This window comes from Hippocampus comes, unplaced genomic scaffold (genome assembly GCF_001891065.2).
Source record: "Hippocampus comes isolate QL1 unplaced genomic scaffold, H_comes_QL1_v1.1 scaffold20, whole genome shotgun sequence".
Classification (NCBI taxonomy): domain Eukaryota; kingdom Metazoa; phylum Chordata; class Actinopteri; order Syngnathiformes; family Syngnathidae; genus Hippocampus; species Hippocampus comes.
In genome coordinates, this window is record NW_017805462.1 from 469908 (window position 1) to 487335 (window position 17428).

General features: G+C 47.8%; 2 protein-coding genes across 7 annotated transcripts in view; both read right to left on the reverse strand.

The window, feature by feature from the left end:
* Positions 1-755, reverse strand: part of cyp7b1 (cytochrome P450, family 7, subfamily B, polypeptide 1) — a 4791-nt gene extending 4036 nt beyond the window's left edge. Inside the window, exon 1 of the mRNA XM_019874911.1 lies at positions 682-755. Coding sequence (XP_019730470.1) covers positions 682-755 — 74 coding nt within the window. The remainder of the gene's footprint in view (positions 1-681) is intronic.
* A 1216-nt stretch (positions 756-1971) lies between these two features.
* On the reverse strand, positions 1972-17096 carry smg7 (SMG7 nonsense mediated mRNA decay factor). 6 transcript variants are annotated; one of them, XM_019875067.1, is made up of 23 exons: positions 16956-17096; positions 16416-16450; positions 15272-15389; positions 15046-15178; positions 12650-12824; positions 12501-12572; positions 12111-12261; positions 11674-11809; positions 11454-11595; positions 10648-10810; positions 10503-10573; positions 10024-10084; positions 9826-9945; positions 8498-8936; positions 8259-8403; positions 7874-8193; positions 6078-6371; positions 5091-5243; positions 4887-4961; positions 4274-4424; positions 3999-4187; positions 3709-3857; positions 1972-3098 (listed from the first exon to the last, which is right to left on the reverse strand). In XM_019875067.1, exons 1-23 carry the CDS (start codon positions 16979-16981, stop codon positions 2985-2987), a joined length of 3432 nt encoding a protein of 1143 aa, XP_019730626.1. In that variant the 5' UTR covers positions 16982-17096; the 3' UTR covers positions 1972-2984. The 6 variants fall into 6 exon arrangements, with proteins under 6 accessions (XP_019730626.1, XP_019730625.1, XP_019730624.1 ...); XM_019875066.1 differs by having other exon boundaries at positions 6078-6383; positions 16416-16447; positions 16956-17095; XM_019875065.1 differs by having other exon boundaries at positions 6078-6383; positions 16956-17095.
* Between the last annotated feature and the right edge of the window lie 332 nt (positions 17097-17428).

A 17428-nucleotide genomic window follows, 5' to 3' on the forward strand; every position in this document is an offset into this window, starting at 1 on the left:
CACACACACACACACACACACACACACACACACACACACACACACACACACGCACACACGCACACACGCACACACACGCACGCACGCACACACCACATCAGTTTACTGTATTCTAGCTCACAGAAGCTAACAAAATGACTACAACAGACAAAAGAAAAAAGCACTAACAAATGTGAACTGAAATGACATCATATGTTAGTAAAATGAACTGAAACTAACTCTAATAGACAAGGAAAGGTTTTCTTAGCCCTTATCTCTAATTCAGATGCAATATAGACTTCAATCCACTTTCAAGTTTTGTACACCCCAAAACCAACCACAATATGGGGAATTACAGTTAACTGAGAAATAAAAAGTTATGTGTAACTTATTACTCGACGATTGTGAAGAAACATATTACAGTAAGTTTGGCAGTACAGTAACTTGCTCAACATTGGCGATTAGTCCAGGCTGTCCCCCCCCCCATTTTGCCCGACGTTTCAAGATCCACAAAATGGATGTGTGACGTCGACGCTCAAACTTCTTATCACTTGATCAATGATTAATTTAGGAATCGATTGCAATGACAAAGTTCGCTAGTTTGACGTCCACGGGCCACGCAAACGACTTGACTCGACCAGCGAGCGGGATAACGCCAAAGTATGCTGTGACGTCACGAGGATGCGTTTTAGCGTCACCAACCTTTTCCGCCGGCGGCGTCCGATATGGACGAGCGCGAGAATGAGCAGCAGCAAGCACGCCAGCGGTTGGAGCATCTCGGCGTGTGTCACCAAACAAGACAGAAGGCGCGACAAGCGTCACTTCGGTTTAGCTGTCGAAGGCGGGACTTGAAGTCACGGGCGTGCTTGAAACTCGACTCCACACCGGAAGTAATACTGCGCTTTCAGTCACGTGACACCCTCGCACGATTCCAAAACGAAAAACAAGTGCCACAAATGTTTCGTCAGTCATTATTACTTTGACTTTTATTGTTAAAGGGGAAATGCCCGCTGCTAAACCAACTAACAACACCGTCGGCACGGTAGCCATAGACACTGCTGTGCGGCACACTAGTCTCTAATCCTCGAGGCAGCTGTGACACCGTGCATTACTACAGTAATTGACGTGAACTGGCTTTTGACAAGAACGTCATACAAAGTACGCAAATTAGTAACCATAGTAAAGGTTAACATACTAGGATTTTGTAGCCTTTTCTAAGCAGGGCTGAAAGTCACAAGAACTCGCTTTTCACAGAATCACTTTAAAGTATGCAAATTAGTAACCATGGTAAAGGTCAATGTAACTGACTTTGTAGCTTTTTAAAAAACTCGCGAACTCCCTTTTGACGCAATAACGTTATCCAAAGTACGCAAATTGGTAATCACGGTAAAGGTTAACATTCTAGGACTTTAAGTCCCACGTGGTCCGTCCTTGGTGACGCATTAGCCAACAATTTGATCACAGGCTAATGTGGGTAGCTCTCCGACCGATAGGCCGATTTTCTGATGTGATCAGCATATGTCGTTCAATGCCTTACATTGCCGATCACCCCAAAAAAGCACTCGCAGTTCTTGCATTACAACTTGTGCGCAGTGTAGTGCAGACCCCTCCACACCAAACCAGAAACGGAATCATTTATGCTTCGCGTCCTGTTTTTGTATGGTAAAAGGATTTATAATGAAATAAAATAAAAAAAATTGACAGAATAATCCGCTATTATGTTTTATCTTTTATGGATATTTATAATAAAATAAAATTTAAAAAAAAATGACAGAATAATCCGCTATTATGTTTTATCTTTTATATATTAAGAACTGTTGCAAAGACAGACTATATTGATTGCATTCTGAATAAAACATTTTGTCAATTTGAAAAACAATGATTTTGCTATATCTGGCACACACATTTCTTCATGGCTCATCCTTATGTGCATATTGTCCATAAGTATGCCTGCCCCTCCCCACCCCAACAAACACACACACACATAAGGTCTGAGTATAGTCGGAGAGATTTCTTGTTTATTGGCAGCAAGGACATAAAAAGAAAAGGAAAGAGGACAAGTGAGCATTAGCAGCTCAATATCTTCATCACTTTGTCTTTCTCACGCAATCATGAACATTTACGTGTCGTCAACATAGCGGCGGGATATTGACGACGGCCACCTTCATCAGCGAGCATTTCGAGGCGGGTCTTCGGGCAGGCCGTCGCCTCACATCGCTTTACACGATGATGCTTGCCAATGAAAAAAAAGTTGACTTTTAGTTCATTATCATCTTCCGTTGCCATTCCGCTTAAAAAGTGACTAGTCGTTAAAAAGTTTCGGTCCAGGCGACTTCCCGTCTGCTCGAGAACTGGCGGAAGAGGAAGAAAAGCTAACAAGGGCTAAACTACCGAGCGGGATTATTACAGCAGCTGTCTCGCTAAAAGACGGCTAACGACAAACCACGAACTACATCGTTTTGTACATCTGGCACGCTGGCCTTCCCATCTTTTGCGCATTTACATGTTTAGACGTCCTCGTCGTCTTCCTCAGCAAGGAAAGAAATAGTGAGGAATTCAATCTTCCAAGTCACCCGACCACTGCAGCGTCCTCGCTCACCCTCAGATTTGCCAAAGACACAAAAAGGCCACGAAAAAGCCTCGCGTGGACTTGGGAGGATGTCCGGCGTGGACAAACTAGTCCTGCCGATCCACTCGTGTATGTGTGTGTGTTTGTGTGTGCTTTTGTTCTATGTGTGTGTGTGCTTTTGTTCTATGCGTGTGTTGTGTGTACATCTGTTTAGTTAGCGATGATGGCATGCGCGCGGTCCCGCAACGCCCGTCGTTGGCATCGGCCCGCTTCCCTTCAGCGGAGGCGACCTCGTCCGGGTGGAGTCTCATCCTGGTGTCTTGTTTTTGGAGGTGAGGGGGTCGTGCCTCCCCAACCCTCCTGCGTCCACCAACGGTTGCTGGTGTTCGTCAAAGTGTGGCAGCCATGATGTCGATGATGTCATCGTGCGGGGGTTTCAGTGCGGTGGGTTCATGGTGCCGTGTCCTCGCTGTTGTTTCTGCTTCTGCTGCTGCAGAAGCTGCTCCAGCGCCGACGGGCCAGGCTGCATCATCGAGCTCGACCAGATCGACTGCAAATACAAAACGAATCCGGTGAGTTCTGTGGCACAAAATGTAAAACAAAGACAAATAAAGTGCATTGAAATACACACACTGATTTAACCCCCTGTGACTTCCTATTAAAGGAGCAGGTCTACACTGGCAAAGTTTGTAAGACGCTGTAGAAGGTTGTTTTATTTGATATGGTTTTAGATGTTTAAATTGTAAGTGGATTTGATTTAGTTATCAAATACAAAAATAATAAAAGTCAACACAAACCATAATATAAAACAGCTCATGTTCACTTGGGACATGAATTGTTCCCCTCGCCATGAATTTGCTGTTAGGCAAGATTTAAACAGAAGATAACCTCTTCATTTGTGAAATTTGCAGTTCATCAGCCACAGTGGATACATGAAAGAAATAGCATTCAAGGAGAGAGATGGAAAAAAACAGAGGTACTTGAAATGCTCATTTCATGTTAAAAAAAAACAATTCAACAATGATGGCAGCCACTCTGTCAAGGTAACAATTGCAGTGAAAATATCGGAGATGTGCTCCAATTAAATTCTCCAGGTGGCACTTTGAAAAGGCTGTGAAGTCTTGTCTCATGGCGCGGCGTGGACGACAAGCGCTTGTTACCTTGAAGCTGTCCAGCAGCATGTTGGAGGACGACTCTTCCATCGGAGACTCCTGATTGGTCCAGGAGCTGCCGCTGGCGGGGGCTTGGTGCCAGCTGGCGTCCGAAGTGGTGGCCGGCAGGTACTCCAACCCAAAGCCGCTCACGCCACCTGAACCACAAAGTAAAATAAAAAATAAAAAATGTTGCCATCAAAAGCAATGCACGGAATTCTTAATCAGATTTTCACCCGGTTTACTTTTTTTTGCCAACGTTACAGCATGGACGATTTCAATTTTTTGTTTTAGCGCACCTGTCTTGTCGGGCTTCCAGCGGTCAAGCGCTCTGCGCTCGCGACTGTCCGGTGTGCCGATGGGCCCAAAGTTGGAGAAGGGCGCGGCGGCAGTGGCCGCCGCGTGGTTGTGGGTGTGGGTGGGCGGGGAGGACGGCAGGCTGCTGGGGTTGGATGAGTGAGGGGATTGGCTGGCCGGGGTAGAGTGATCTGCATATCAAGAGAGCAGCCGGTGAACCGGCGACACGCCATCGCCATGCGCGGCAGGTGCGGACATGTGCGAGCGCGCTACGCACCTGAGCTGGCGGGCAGCGAGGGCGACCATGGCGTCCACTCGAACAAAGAGTACAGCGATGTCTCCTGGTGCATCATGGGAGCGTCACACTTGGAGTTTGACGGCAAGTTCTTCCCGTAGGCTTGACTGAAGATGCTGTTCTGGTTATACTCCTGACACTCACGCAAACACAGAAACCACACAAAGACACAAAAATGAAACCCACACAAAAACAGACAAGAGTTAAAAGTTCAGATAGAATTGGAAAGAGGTCAGCGTTGGTGGGTGAAAGTCATGTTCCCACTTTGATTTTTTTCCCCCCTCAAGTGAATCATTTTTGTTCGGGAAAAAAAAAATTATCTTAATAAAAAAACAACCATGATTTCAAGAAAAAAAAAATTATGACCACAAGGGGGAGTAAAGTAAGGAAAAAATATATATATATATTTTCTATTGCTTTTTTCCTCTTAGGAAAAAAGCATCCTAATCTTGCAAGAGAGAAAGTCATACTGCTGCTGGTGGTACCCGCGGCACACTTTTACGTGAATTGTGAAATCGGGGGAAAAAAAATGGCATTTTGGAACTTGCCGCGCGAGATGATTAAAGGTCACGGCGAGGCGGGAGGCGGGGCTAACCTGCGTGGGCAAGAGGGAAGACGACTGGCCGAGCGCCTCGAGGCCGCCGTCCGTCTGTCTGCTGTGATTGGGCAGCTGGGGGGAGAGGAAAACGAGGAAGAAAGGAGATACGATGAAGGGAGGCGGCGCGACGCCCGACGCGGAGGCGAGTTTGAGGATCGAGAAACGAGGGAGGAGGACGGCAAAGGGAACGGGACTACGTACAAACAAGTTGGGTCCGGGAAGCGAGCTAAGAGGAGCGGACAGAGCCCGGAAGAAATTGGGAGGCTTAGAAAAGAGCAGCTCGTCCTCGTCCTCCACATCGGCGGCCAGAGATTTCAAAAGGTCGGGAGGAAGAAGAGGCGAGCGCGAGGTCCCCTGAGCGGCGGGAGCAGAAAAGCGGGAAAATGGCAGGAGAAAGAGCGCAAAACAGCCAAAGGAAGTCAGCAAGATTCACGAGGATGCTGGCGCGAACCCTGAGTGGGAAATTGTATCCCAGGCTCGCAACTGGGGCTGAAACATTTTCAAAAAGAATCAAAGCGACTTTATAGTTTATTTTTCCCCTCAATATTGCAATTTCCACTTAACTCATTCACTACCTAAGACGTATTTAGATGTCTTTTCAGACGCCACACATTTAATCTCAGCTCCTCATTCTATATTGACTGTACTTGAAAAGGGTCTGAAAATGGCTTTCAGAATGAGGAGCTGGGATTAAATGTGTGGCGTCTGAAAAGAGTTCGAAATACGTCTTTGGGAGTGAATGAGTTAACATGCCATATTTTGCAAGACCCTCTTCCGGTGCATTTTTTAAAACAAACACAAGCAAGAAATCTGTATTATAGGATCTAATCGTAGATAGTACGAAAATGAAAACCCAGTTGAGACCAGAGCCAAGGCTCTCAAACCTAATTTGAAACCCCAGTCTAGATTTGAATCCCTAACTTAGGAACCCGAACTTGGGCTCAAAACCCTCTTTTAAAACCCTAACCCTGTCTTGAAACCCTACTTTGAAAGCTAAAGACAGGCATGAACCCCAAACTCCAGTCGGTACGCAAACAAGGCTTGCAAACCTATTTTGAAAACTCACCTCGACTTGAAACCCAAAAACCGAAACAAGGCGTGAAAGGCTACTTTGAAATCCGAACTGGGGACTTCAGAAACCTCCTTGAAAGCCTTAGCCGGGTGTGTGAATTTGTAAGCTGTGATCACCTCAAAGGGGGTTCCTCTGGGCCCAGTGGTGGCGACGGCGTCCTGTTCGGGAGGTGGGGGCCGCTTCATCCTGTCATCGGGCAGCCTGAAGGAGGGGGCATCCCAGTAGGGCGGGAACTTCATCTTCTTGTCCACAGCGGAGGCGTGCGGCGGCGGTGGCGGCGCCATCTGCTGTTCGTACACTTTGACGGCATCCTGAGGCGTCAAGTAGAAGGTCTGCGGCTTCAGCGACATCTGAACGGACGGCGGAAGCTTCTGTAGCGCCGCCTGACTCGGATTCCATAGCTGCGCGTCCTGGACAAACGCCTCACAAACACAAAAACAGCAAGACGTTCAGCCAAATCACTTACAGGGTAAAAAGCTGCAAACGTATCGAAATTAACTCGCAGAACCTGAATGTCTAACTTTAATGTACGAGTAATATTGGCGGGGGGGGGGGGGGGGGAACAATGTAAGAAGATTGGGTGGGGGGGGGGGGGGGGGGGGGGGGGGGGGGGGGGGGGGCACACATCTCTGTGGGGCCATTATTGTGGCGGAACTACTTGCAAAAGCAGATTACAAGTCACAACACGTGATAGGGGAAAAAAAAAAATTCCATGTGCGGAATGAGAATGGCAAATGTGTAACATGAGTCATTGGGGGTGAGGGGGGAAGCACAAGTTGCATGTCAGAACACATCCAACCCGGAGGCTGCGATTACTGCGTTTGTGGGATATGAATTAAGCAGCCTAATCCACCATTTTGTTTTCTTTTGTTTTGTTTAACCCTTTCAGGGGCAGCGATTACGACAGTGGACAGCTCATCATGTTATCAGGTGTCAGGGTGCATGAAAGGGTTACAGCTCACGGGGCAGCCATTTTGCCTTGTACTTGCCACTTGCTGCCGGGCCTGAAAATGACATCACAGTGCCGGCCGGGCGGGTTCAGGTAACCAACGTCATGACTCACCTGTTTTCTCTGGCTTGAGTCATGTAACATTTGCAAGCTGAGCCCGCCCAGCATTGTGATAAATATATCTGCCAGTCCACAGTTAAGTGGCAAAATGTCCCTAAAATGGATCAAAACGTCATTTTCCAGAAATGCAACATTAATCGCTGCGATTAGCTGGCAACCGGTTCAGGGTGTCCCCCGCCTACTGCCTGAAAACGGCTGGGATAGGCTCCAGCACCCCCCCCCCCCGGCGACCTTTGCGATCATAAGCAGATCGGAAAATGGATGGATGGCACTATTGATCAGAATACCGTGTTTATATTGACTCAATAGAGTTTGTGTAATATCAGCGCAGCAGCAAAATGCACCTTTTTTACCCATCTCAGTGGGTGGCCATTTTGTGATTACCACCGTGATCTAAGATTAACTAAGGGTTAGGCTGAGTTTTAGGTTGCGTCCGACCTCTTGACAGAATGCGAGTGATGTTACGGAGTAGCTACTGGGAGGCCTTGGAGCTTTTGAGATTGCGTCTGAGTTCGGAAAGCAGCACAACATGGGAGTGTACGTTGTCGCTGGCCACTTTCTGGTGTCATCCCCTTACACGGCTACATTAGTAGGCAGCAGGGTTGTTTTGTCTTTCAAATGGCTGTCATAGAAAATGGACTCGAAAGAACATTTAGCATGTAAACAAAACGCCGATTCATCTCGAAAGTTGCACCCGTAATTCACGCAATGACTCACAGGGGCAGGGAAGAAGGTGGATGCAAAAAGCAAAATCAATAAATGTGAATTGGTGAATGTTTCAGAAAACAACTGAGATCGGTTCCCATATTAAAAAATTGCGGTGGCAAGCGGAGCGCAACTGACCTGCTGCAGGTGGGGCGGACTCTTGGCCATTGCAACCTGCTGGACGGGCTTGGTGGGCGACGTGACCTGCAGCTGGGGGTGGGAGAGGGCGTGGGGCTGCTGCTGGCCGGGCCCCGAGGAGCCGGGCCCGGACGGCCTCTGCTGACTGTAAGGGATGTGGGACTGCTTGCCCCCGTTGGCCGCCTGCGGGCCCGCCTGCGCGTGCGCGGCCGGCTGCAGGAAGGGGCCCGGCACAGACACGCCGGCGGAGAAGGCGAAGCCCGGATTCACCTGCAGGCCCGGGAATGCCACCGGGGGAGGGATGACGAAGGGCGGAAAGCCTGCAGAAGCGACAGGGGGCGCTCACGAGTCGTAAGGTTGTGCTTGTGCGTGCGTGACGACGTACCAGGGCGACTCGGCAGAGGTGGAAAGGCTCCAGGGTGATGGATTGGGATGAACTGGGAAGAGCACGTGGCTGCTTGCGTTTGAGTAGCCGGAGTCTTCTTGGCCTCCGAAACTGGAGTCTTCCTAAGTTCTGTTTGAGCTTTCACCTGGAATGAGGAAGAGGAGGACGAGAAGAAGACAGGATGAAGATGAGTAAGAGGAGTAATGTATCGAAGGCGTTTGAAGCAGAGCTTTGTTGACCTGTTTCCCAGCCTCGGGAACTTTCTCCTGAGCAGCTTTTTTGGTCTCGCACTTCCTTTTGCCATCACGCTTCAGCTCAGTTTTCGCCACCACCCCCGCCGCTGCCAGACCGTTTCCTTTGACCAAGTCTCGCCGCTCCTTGCCGCCATCCTTCTGATGAGTTCCACGGGCGGGCTCCCGGCTCAGCTCGCGCGGTTTGATGTTTTCCTTGAAGGTGACGACGGGCCGCTCGGCACCGTCCGCCCATGAGTTACCAGCTTTTCCCGCCGACAGGACCGACTTGAGGCCGGCGTTGGCGCCTTCCCCCAGTGCCCGCTCGCCGTTGGACGCCTCCTGCAGCACGCACGGCTCCTTCTCCGCCGGCTCTTCGATGGCCTGCTCGGGAATGTCGCTGAGGAAGAGGAGCAGGCCGTCCTCGCCGGCACGACATTGGATGAGCCTGCGGGAAAGGGACGGATGGTAAAAGTCACACAACATCAACCAAGTGCCAACATTGCTGATGTTATAAGTACTTGATATAATGCCTGAGCAGGCTTTTATTTTGAAGTTGTTCCCGGCAGTGTATCCTGACGTAATGGCTGACTTGACTCTGAGGCAATGCCGTCACAAACTACGGCTATTTACTACTGACTTTAATGGCACAACGTTCTCCTTAAACGTTCAATCGCTGATTAAGGGCGCTAAAAAAATGACTTATTTAAGCTGACAGTGAATTCTACGGTGCCTCTTACCAGCGGCGTGCTGGCGAAAGCTGTTAACTGTTTCTTAGACGTGAATGACTCTGCGTACTTTGATGCAGACAACCTGAGACAATTGCCGTGACAGGGTTCCCACTCTTCCACTTGCTTTTTATTTATGGACCTTTTAAGGACTTTTGAGGGCTAATTTAGCCATTTTTAAGGACTTTTTCTCCATTCAGCAGGGGATTCACGGTGGATTTAATGAACAGAAAGCCACATATCACTGAGCTGGTGTTCAAATCATTGCTGCCAAAGGAAGGGCGCATCTTCATTTTTAGGTGCAATCAGCTAACCCTTTATTTGACATACTGTAGGTCAAATTGGCCTGAAATGACCCGAAATGAACACCACAGGTTAATTTTTAAGGATTTTTATTGATTTTAGAAGCTTTTCCCTGAAAATTAAGGACAATTAAGAACACAATTTTACACCTTTTTATTGATTTTTATGAACTTTAAGGACCCGTGGGAACCCTGCGTGAGTCTGGGAGGGTGTTGACTACAGATATTTATATTATATATGGACAGCACTTTGCTCCCGCAGTTATTTTTTTTTTCTAAAGTGCTCTAAACAAAACCTGAGGCTCACCCCGGCTGGTTGTCAGCGATCCACTTTCCCAGCGCGATCAGTCTCTGGTGACGCGTGCGCAGCAGAAGCACGTCGCGGTCCACCGGAACGCCCTGGTGACCTTTGGTAAAGTCCACTGCCCTGAAAAGTGTTAACCGGTCACAAAACAGGAAAGTGTCACTCTTGATCGTGAGGGGCGTCACCATACAAAAACGCTACCTGAGAGCCGGCCGCAGAGCCAGGAAGCCTTGAAGCTCAAACTCCTCCGGCAGTGGCGTCACTGAAGATTAACATCGACATTCCAGAAGTCACCAACCACAGCGCAAGCGGATGTTTCTCCATGGAAAGCTAAAAAGACTCAAGTGGGAAATAGTCTACAGCATAAAATGTAGCTAGACCGCAACCACAGTGGTCCCCAATCAAGACAAAACCTGTACCGGACTGGTCCAATCGCAAACGAGTCCAGTAACTGATGCGTTTTTAGTACGTGGCTAGTCAAAAATCATTCAACTTACAAAGCCCGAAGCAGACTAGTCCTCTACCAGAGTACTCCAGAATGAGAGAAAGACATGTTCGTCTTAAATTGAAGGAGGTTTGAATATCTCTTGCAGTGTTGGGGTCAGAAAATTGAAAAGGAAGATTGACCAAAAGAAAAGTTCAGAAGCCAGCTGTTTTAAGAATCCAGACGGAACGAGTACCTGAGGATGCGGACACGTGCTGGTCTTTGGGCTGGAAGCTGTTGAGGATGGACACCAGCCAGGGCCAGACACTGGAAAAGCAAGAAATGACAGGAAGTGAGTGCCAGTCCTCGGCGTGTCGGGAGACACGCGAGCGCCAACTTACTGCTGCCTCTGGTCGACAGCGGCCTCGTGGAACACGCTGGGCTTCAGGCGGAGCCAGTCCAGAGAAACCTTGATGGCCGGCAAAGGACACTCACCGGCAACCTCCTCCTCATCGCGGTTCTTGTTGAGCAGAACTCGGCTGCACATGAGGCCCAGGAAGGACACTGGCAAGACAGGTGCAGGCCATGGACCGCATATTGAGTGACATGCAGAACACTGACACGCTTCCCACTAGATGGCACAGCGACAACAATGACCAATGTATTCACATGTTGCTATTTATACAACACAACAGCATGCAGAGTTAGTGAGTGTACTTGAGAGTAAATCAAGAGTGGATCAAACTGTACTTCCAGTGCCATTTTGTGGTGTATTGTGGGATTCGGGGTTGTGTTACTTTTTAAAGTGGGAAAGTTAAATCATTTCTTTGCAAATAAAAGCGTCGTGTGACTAAACCCAAATAACAGGTGAGTCAGGGCACCGGTATGGTGCGCCTGTGGGCCAACTTAGGGGCGGGGCTACATAAAATGTCAGCCTCCTCAGAGGACTGAAAACGTGTGGATTAGTCGACTTAATTCTTATTCCATGTTGGTTAGAGTGCGATGTTGAGAATAGTTGAACATATTGCCAAGAAAACGTTTGACTTGAATCCTGCTTTCAAAATGAAAACATAAATACAGGACTGACTGATTCTTCTATGATAGTAGGGGGGTTTGGAAAACACTGCATGCCCGCCATTTAGAAACCCCCCACCTTCCAAAAAAACGTGGCGAATGACCCAGCCCCCAAAATTGATTCGGTTCTTACTGAAAAGCCCGAGTAGCTGGAACCAGCTGACTGTCTGCTGGCCGTCGGCCGCGATTTCTCGCAGGTGATGCAGCTCAAACAGGTTGATGACCGTCATGTGGACCAGCTGCTGCGAGCTGAAGGCCTTCTGGTGGATCAGCCTCTGCACGCACACACGTCAGCATCCGAGGAAGCATGCACGTGCCGGGAGTGGAGGGGTGGGCGGAGTTACGGCACTTACGTGGAATTGCTCCTCCAGACGTTCCCTCAGAGCGTCCAGCTGCTCCACACCCTTGCTCAGGTACACGTGTCCGTGGAACTTGATAAAGGCCTTGACAAAGTCAGACACGCTCCACTTGCCTCTCGAGTCCTCGCGGCTGCGCAAACATGTTGTGGGTTTTCAATGACAGACCGAGATAGTTCCTTCAATGTCCACTGACTATCTCTTTGTTGTGATTGGGGAGTACATTTTTCCGCATCGAAAATATTTCGCACCTCCCCAACTCTAAGCCATGATATAGTTTTTGTCTATAACATTTTTAGAAGAACACCTCGGTGTACGATAGTATCCTTATTAGTATTAAAAAAAAAACAAAGAAGAAAAGCAAAGTTCCCCCACACAAAACAGAATGTGAATAGGCCCAGAGTGATTTCAGAGCCCTTGGAAGGGGAGCTTACCTCTCCAGAGCTTTGGACAGCGCCTTCTGCAGGTTGGTGGAGGCCGCGGGGAAGGGGAACTTGACGGCGATGCTGCGGCAGTAGTAGAAGATGGTGGTCAGATGGTCTCCTTTCGAAGACGCTAGGATGGCCAGCTGGTTGTACGGCTGACCTGAGAAACACGACAATCATCAGCATAATAAGACCTTGTTGTTCTTTAACTTTGGAATGAATCATTGGACACTAACATTGGAGGCAATGCTGGATTATCTGGAATTATCCCTTTTCTCTACTGTGAGGGGTAACTTTGGAAGCTATCTTAAGACGACGCCTTTCCCAGCCTCATACATGTTCTTGAACTTCCGCTGAATGTTCCACATAGACAACATGGCCGCCACCGTGAGGACTCACCATTGGATGGAACCAACTGAGCGGCGTGCCGGTAGTATGACTCGGCCTGGCTGGTCTGGTTGCGGTAGCGAGCTGAAAGTAGCAAAAGAGGAGAGAATGTCAGACGCCATCTTCATCGGCACCGGGCCTGTGTCGCTCCTCTTCCTCACCAATGTCGCCCAGGTGCACCAGGCAGTGCTGGCAGATGTATGAGCACGAGCTGGGCTGCGGCGTCACGATGCCGCCGCCGCCGCTGTTCGGTCCATTGCTGATGATGCCCAGCCGCGAAGACTTGACGCGACACGGCAGGTCAACGTTAAAGACGCTGCAAAGCTCCTGTAACAGCTACACACGGCGGCCAGCATGTCATGTGACACAGGCTACATGCAATACATCCTACATGCAGTTCATTGTTTTGAAAATACAATCACATTGCTATTTCCTAATGTTGTTGCAAAAAAAAAAAAAAAAAAAAAAAAATACCAACAAGTTGAGATGCGGAATTAAGCGCAAAAAGCTTGCAACCTATCCAAGCAGCAACTCATCTGAACTTCAGCTCACCTGAGTGTAGAAGCCGCTGGCCGCCTCCAGGAACAAGGACAGATTGGCCTGCACCTCACTCCGATTGGGGTTGGCCCGGTTCTTGGCTTGGCTTTGCAAGGTGGTGATCTGGTTCTTGAAGGCGTGGTTCCACCTACAAGGACAGATGACACGTGAGTTAGTTGCGGTCACGAGCGTCCGAGGAGCGACAGGGGCTTGGGAGGAGAGATGAGTGGAGGTCACTTACAGGTCCTGCTCCACCTTCTTGTCCAAGGCGTACTCCAGGTCCGTGACCAGCATTTTCTGGTACAAGTCCTGCAAGGCCTGGCGGGACGTCCACGCCTCAGCCGCCGCCAGCTTAGAGTCTGCACCGTGCAAACACATGTGCGCCAATTCATATTTATCCATAGTAGTGCGACCAGGTGCGGTTACCATGGCAACTACAGACTTCCACACCAAGTCATATGCACGATGAGGAACTTGACAGCACTTCATTTTTTTTTTTTACTATTCAAAATAAAGATCTGGAGGAAAAAAGCTGAATGAAAGCGATTTTTAAAAATATAAGATGTGACTTTTTTAAAAAATTGATATTACAGTGAGTGCAATTTCTATTGATATTGATTTATTGGCCGAGCTTATACTGATCCTTGACCAGTACCCTTTGAATTTTCTGTATAATAGGTCATGTGCATGATCAATAAAATAGGAACGTTCATCACTTCATATTCCCGCATGAATTTTACAGTCATTGTGACCACAATTGCATCAAAACGATACACTATTATTCTCAATCGAGAATGCAGTGTTCTGTTCCCATGGTAACGGCACGCTTCCACACTAAAAGTCACAAACATGATGATTGGTAACTTTTAGTCATTTCACATTCTTTAATCTCTTCCACAGAATCGCCACGCTCATGTCATGATAGTCGCATTTAAAAACATTCAACCGGGTATGGTGTATTCTGTTGCCATGGTAACAGGCTGGGTTTCACACCAAGTCACATGTACAAGTACATGATTAGGTGGTAGCTTTCACCATTTCAATATGATTATATCTTATTTACAGGTGATTATTTCATTGTGATAATAATGATAATAGCTAGTTCTCGGACAGTGTGTTCCGTTACCGTGGTAGTCACATTTCACCATTAAAAGTCAAGAACATGACAACCATGTGTAACCTTTAATCATAAAAGTTCCTATTTATATACACATCATTAGAAAATGTGATTAGGCAATTCATCGCCCGAGTGCACGCATCTTGTTACCATGGAAGCACAACATGAACTTTTCAGACCAAATGAGGGGAAGTGTTACTTAGTGTGCGAAATGTACTTTTAAGAATGAAGATTGGTTGTATTTTATTGACATGCTGAAGGTGCTCACCTGTCATGTCCGCCTTCAGGGCCTCTGCCCAGCCTCATACATGTTCTTGAACTTCCGCTGAATGTTCCACATAGACAACATGGCCGCCACCGTGAGGACTCACCATTGGATGGAACCAACTGAGCGGCGTGCCGGTAGTATGACTCGGCCTGGCTGGTCTGGTTGCGGTAGCGAGCTGAAAGTAGCAAAAGAGGAGAGAATGTCAGACGCCATCTTCATCGGCACTGGGCCTGTGTCGCTCCTCTTCCTCACCAATGTCGCCCAGGTGCACCAGGCAGTGCTGGCAGATGTATGAGCACGAGCTGGGCTGCGGCGGCACGATGCCATGATCCGGATGAGACTCTCAACTTTGTTGCGCCCAACAAGTATGAGGTAGGCTGACATGAGAACATCAGTGTTTTTGTACCATTGTGTTCCGTACGGAATTAAAGCTTCTTTAAATTGATTTTTTTTTCTCTACTCGGTGAAAACAAATCAGTCTCGAAAAAATATAATAACGTTATTTCTATTTCACAAGATGCATTTTGCTAAAAAAAAAAAAAAAAAAAAACGAATACCAACAAGTTGAGATGCGGAATTAAGCGCAAAAAGCTTGCAACCTATCCAAGCAGCAACTCATCTGAACTTCAGCTCACCTGAGTGTAGAAGCCGCTGGCCGCCTCCAGGAACAAGGACAGATTGGCCTGCACCTCACTCCGATTGGGGTTGGCCCGGTTCTTGGCTTGGCTTTGCAAGGTGGTGATCTGGTTCTTGAAGGCGTGGTTCCACCTACAAGGACAGATGACACGTGAGTTAGTTGCGGTCACGAGCGTCCGAGGAGCGACAGGGGCTTGGGAGGAGAGATGAGTGGAGGTCACTTACAGGTCCTGCTCCACCTTCTTGTCCAAGGCGTACTCCAGGTCCGTGACCAGCATTTTCTGGTACAAGTCCTGCAAGGCCTGGCGGGACGTCCACGCCTCAGCCGCCGCCAGCTTAGAGTCTGCACCGTGCAAACACATGTGCGCCAATTCATATTTATCCATAGTAGTGCGACCAGGTGCGGTTACCATGGCAACTACAGACTTCCACACCAAGTCATATGCACGATGAGGAACTTGACAGCACTTCATTTTTTTTTTTTACTATTCAAAATAAAGATCTGGAGGAAAAAAGCTGAATGAAAGCGATTTTTAAAAATATAAGATGTGACTTTTTTAAAAAATTGATATTACAGTGAGTGCAATTTCTATTGATATTGATTTATTGGCCGAGCTTATACTGATCCTTGACCAGTACCCTTTGAATTTTCTGTATAATAGGTCATGTGCATGATCAATAAAATAGGAACGTTCATCACTTCATATTCCCGCATGAATTTTACAGTCATTGTGACCACAATTGCATCAAAACGATACACTATTATTCTCAATCGAGAATGCAGTGTTCTGTTCCCATGGTAACGGCACGCTTCCACACTAAAAGTCACAAACATGATGATTGGTAACTTTTAGTCATTTCACATTCTTTAATCTCTTCCACAGAATCGCCACGCTCATGTCATGATAGTCGCATTTAAAAACATTCAACCGGGTATGGTGTATTCTGTTGCCATGGTAACAGGCTGGGTTTCACACCAAGTCACATGTACAAGTACATGATTAGGTGGTAGCTTTCACCATTTCAATATGATTATATCTTATTTACAGGTGATTATTTCATTGTGATAATAATGATAATAGCTAGTTCTCGGACAGTGTGTTCCGTTACCGTGGTAGTCACATTTCACCATTAAAAGTCAAGAACATGACAACCATGTGTAACCTTTAATCATAAAAGTTCCTATTTATATACACATCATTAGAAAATGTGATTAGGCAATTCATCGCCCGAGTGCACGCATCTTGTTACCATGGAAGCACAACATGAACTTTTCAGACCAAATGAGGGGAAGTGTTACTTAGTGTGCGAAATGTACTTTTAAGAATGAAGATTGGTTGTATTTTATTGACATGCTGAAGGTGCTCACCTGTCATGTCCGCCTTCAGGGCCTCTGCCTGTCTGCTTGTCAACACAACAAGAGAGCAGCTAGTTAAACAACACACTTCATCCTCCCAATGACGTCAGCGGCTAAGCGTCATTCAAATGTCGTGGTGACGCTAAAGTCCCGGGCAGGTAGCGCAATGCGTCGTGCAGTTGCAAAATAACAACAACCATCTGTCAAGAATTTGGATAACTCACACCCGTGACGTCACACAACCTTGCACGACGACAATGTTAGCAAAAAGCTAAATCTAGCACCGTGGACAAGTGACGAGTTTCATTTCTCTGACAAAGATGCTCGAGTGAAGGTGACGTTTGAAGGTGTGGCCCTATTATTTGCGCAAAAGTTACTTTATCCGCGGACTGTGACGACATCGACTGTTTGTTGATGTTGTAAGCTAGCTAGCCGACGCTAGCCTTAGCCTTAGCACGCCACGAAAACAACAGCGAGCGTCGCTTCACAGGTCACTTACAGTTACTCGTCATGTCGTGTGTGTCGGTATGAAAGGCCGCCAGCACGACCTACCGTAAAAAGTGCGCGCAGAGGCTCATCGTGACAGCTCGCCCGCGTTCACGCTACGACGAGCTCACGGGCTAACTGCGCGAACGCCGCCACCATATTGTTGCTTCCTGTTGGCCTGCCTGTCTGTCTGCACGCGGGCGGGGGGTGTACGGGGGAAGCCGGGTAGCTTCGACACTTTCCGGAAACATTCGGCTCAGCACGAAAGAACCGAAGTCGGACCGAAACGACAAAAAATGCTTTAACAAGAAAACAATGCGTAACATAATGAAGTGTCTTTCGTTTGCTACTTTGATCGTTTCGCTTTAATCACACCACTCACACGCCAATCTATTCGTCTTATTTCGGACAAAGCTGACGAGCGTTCAGTTTACAAAGCGCTCACAAATCGGTTGCGCTTTCGCTGCTCGCCTTTCTTCTGTCGGAGCGGTGCAGCTTCGGCACTTATCGGAAGCGTTCGGCTCAGCACGATAAAATGA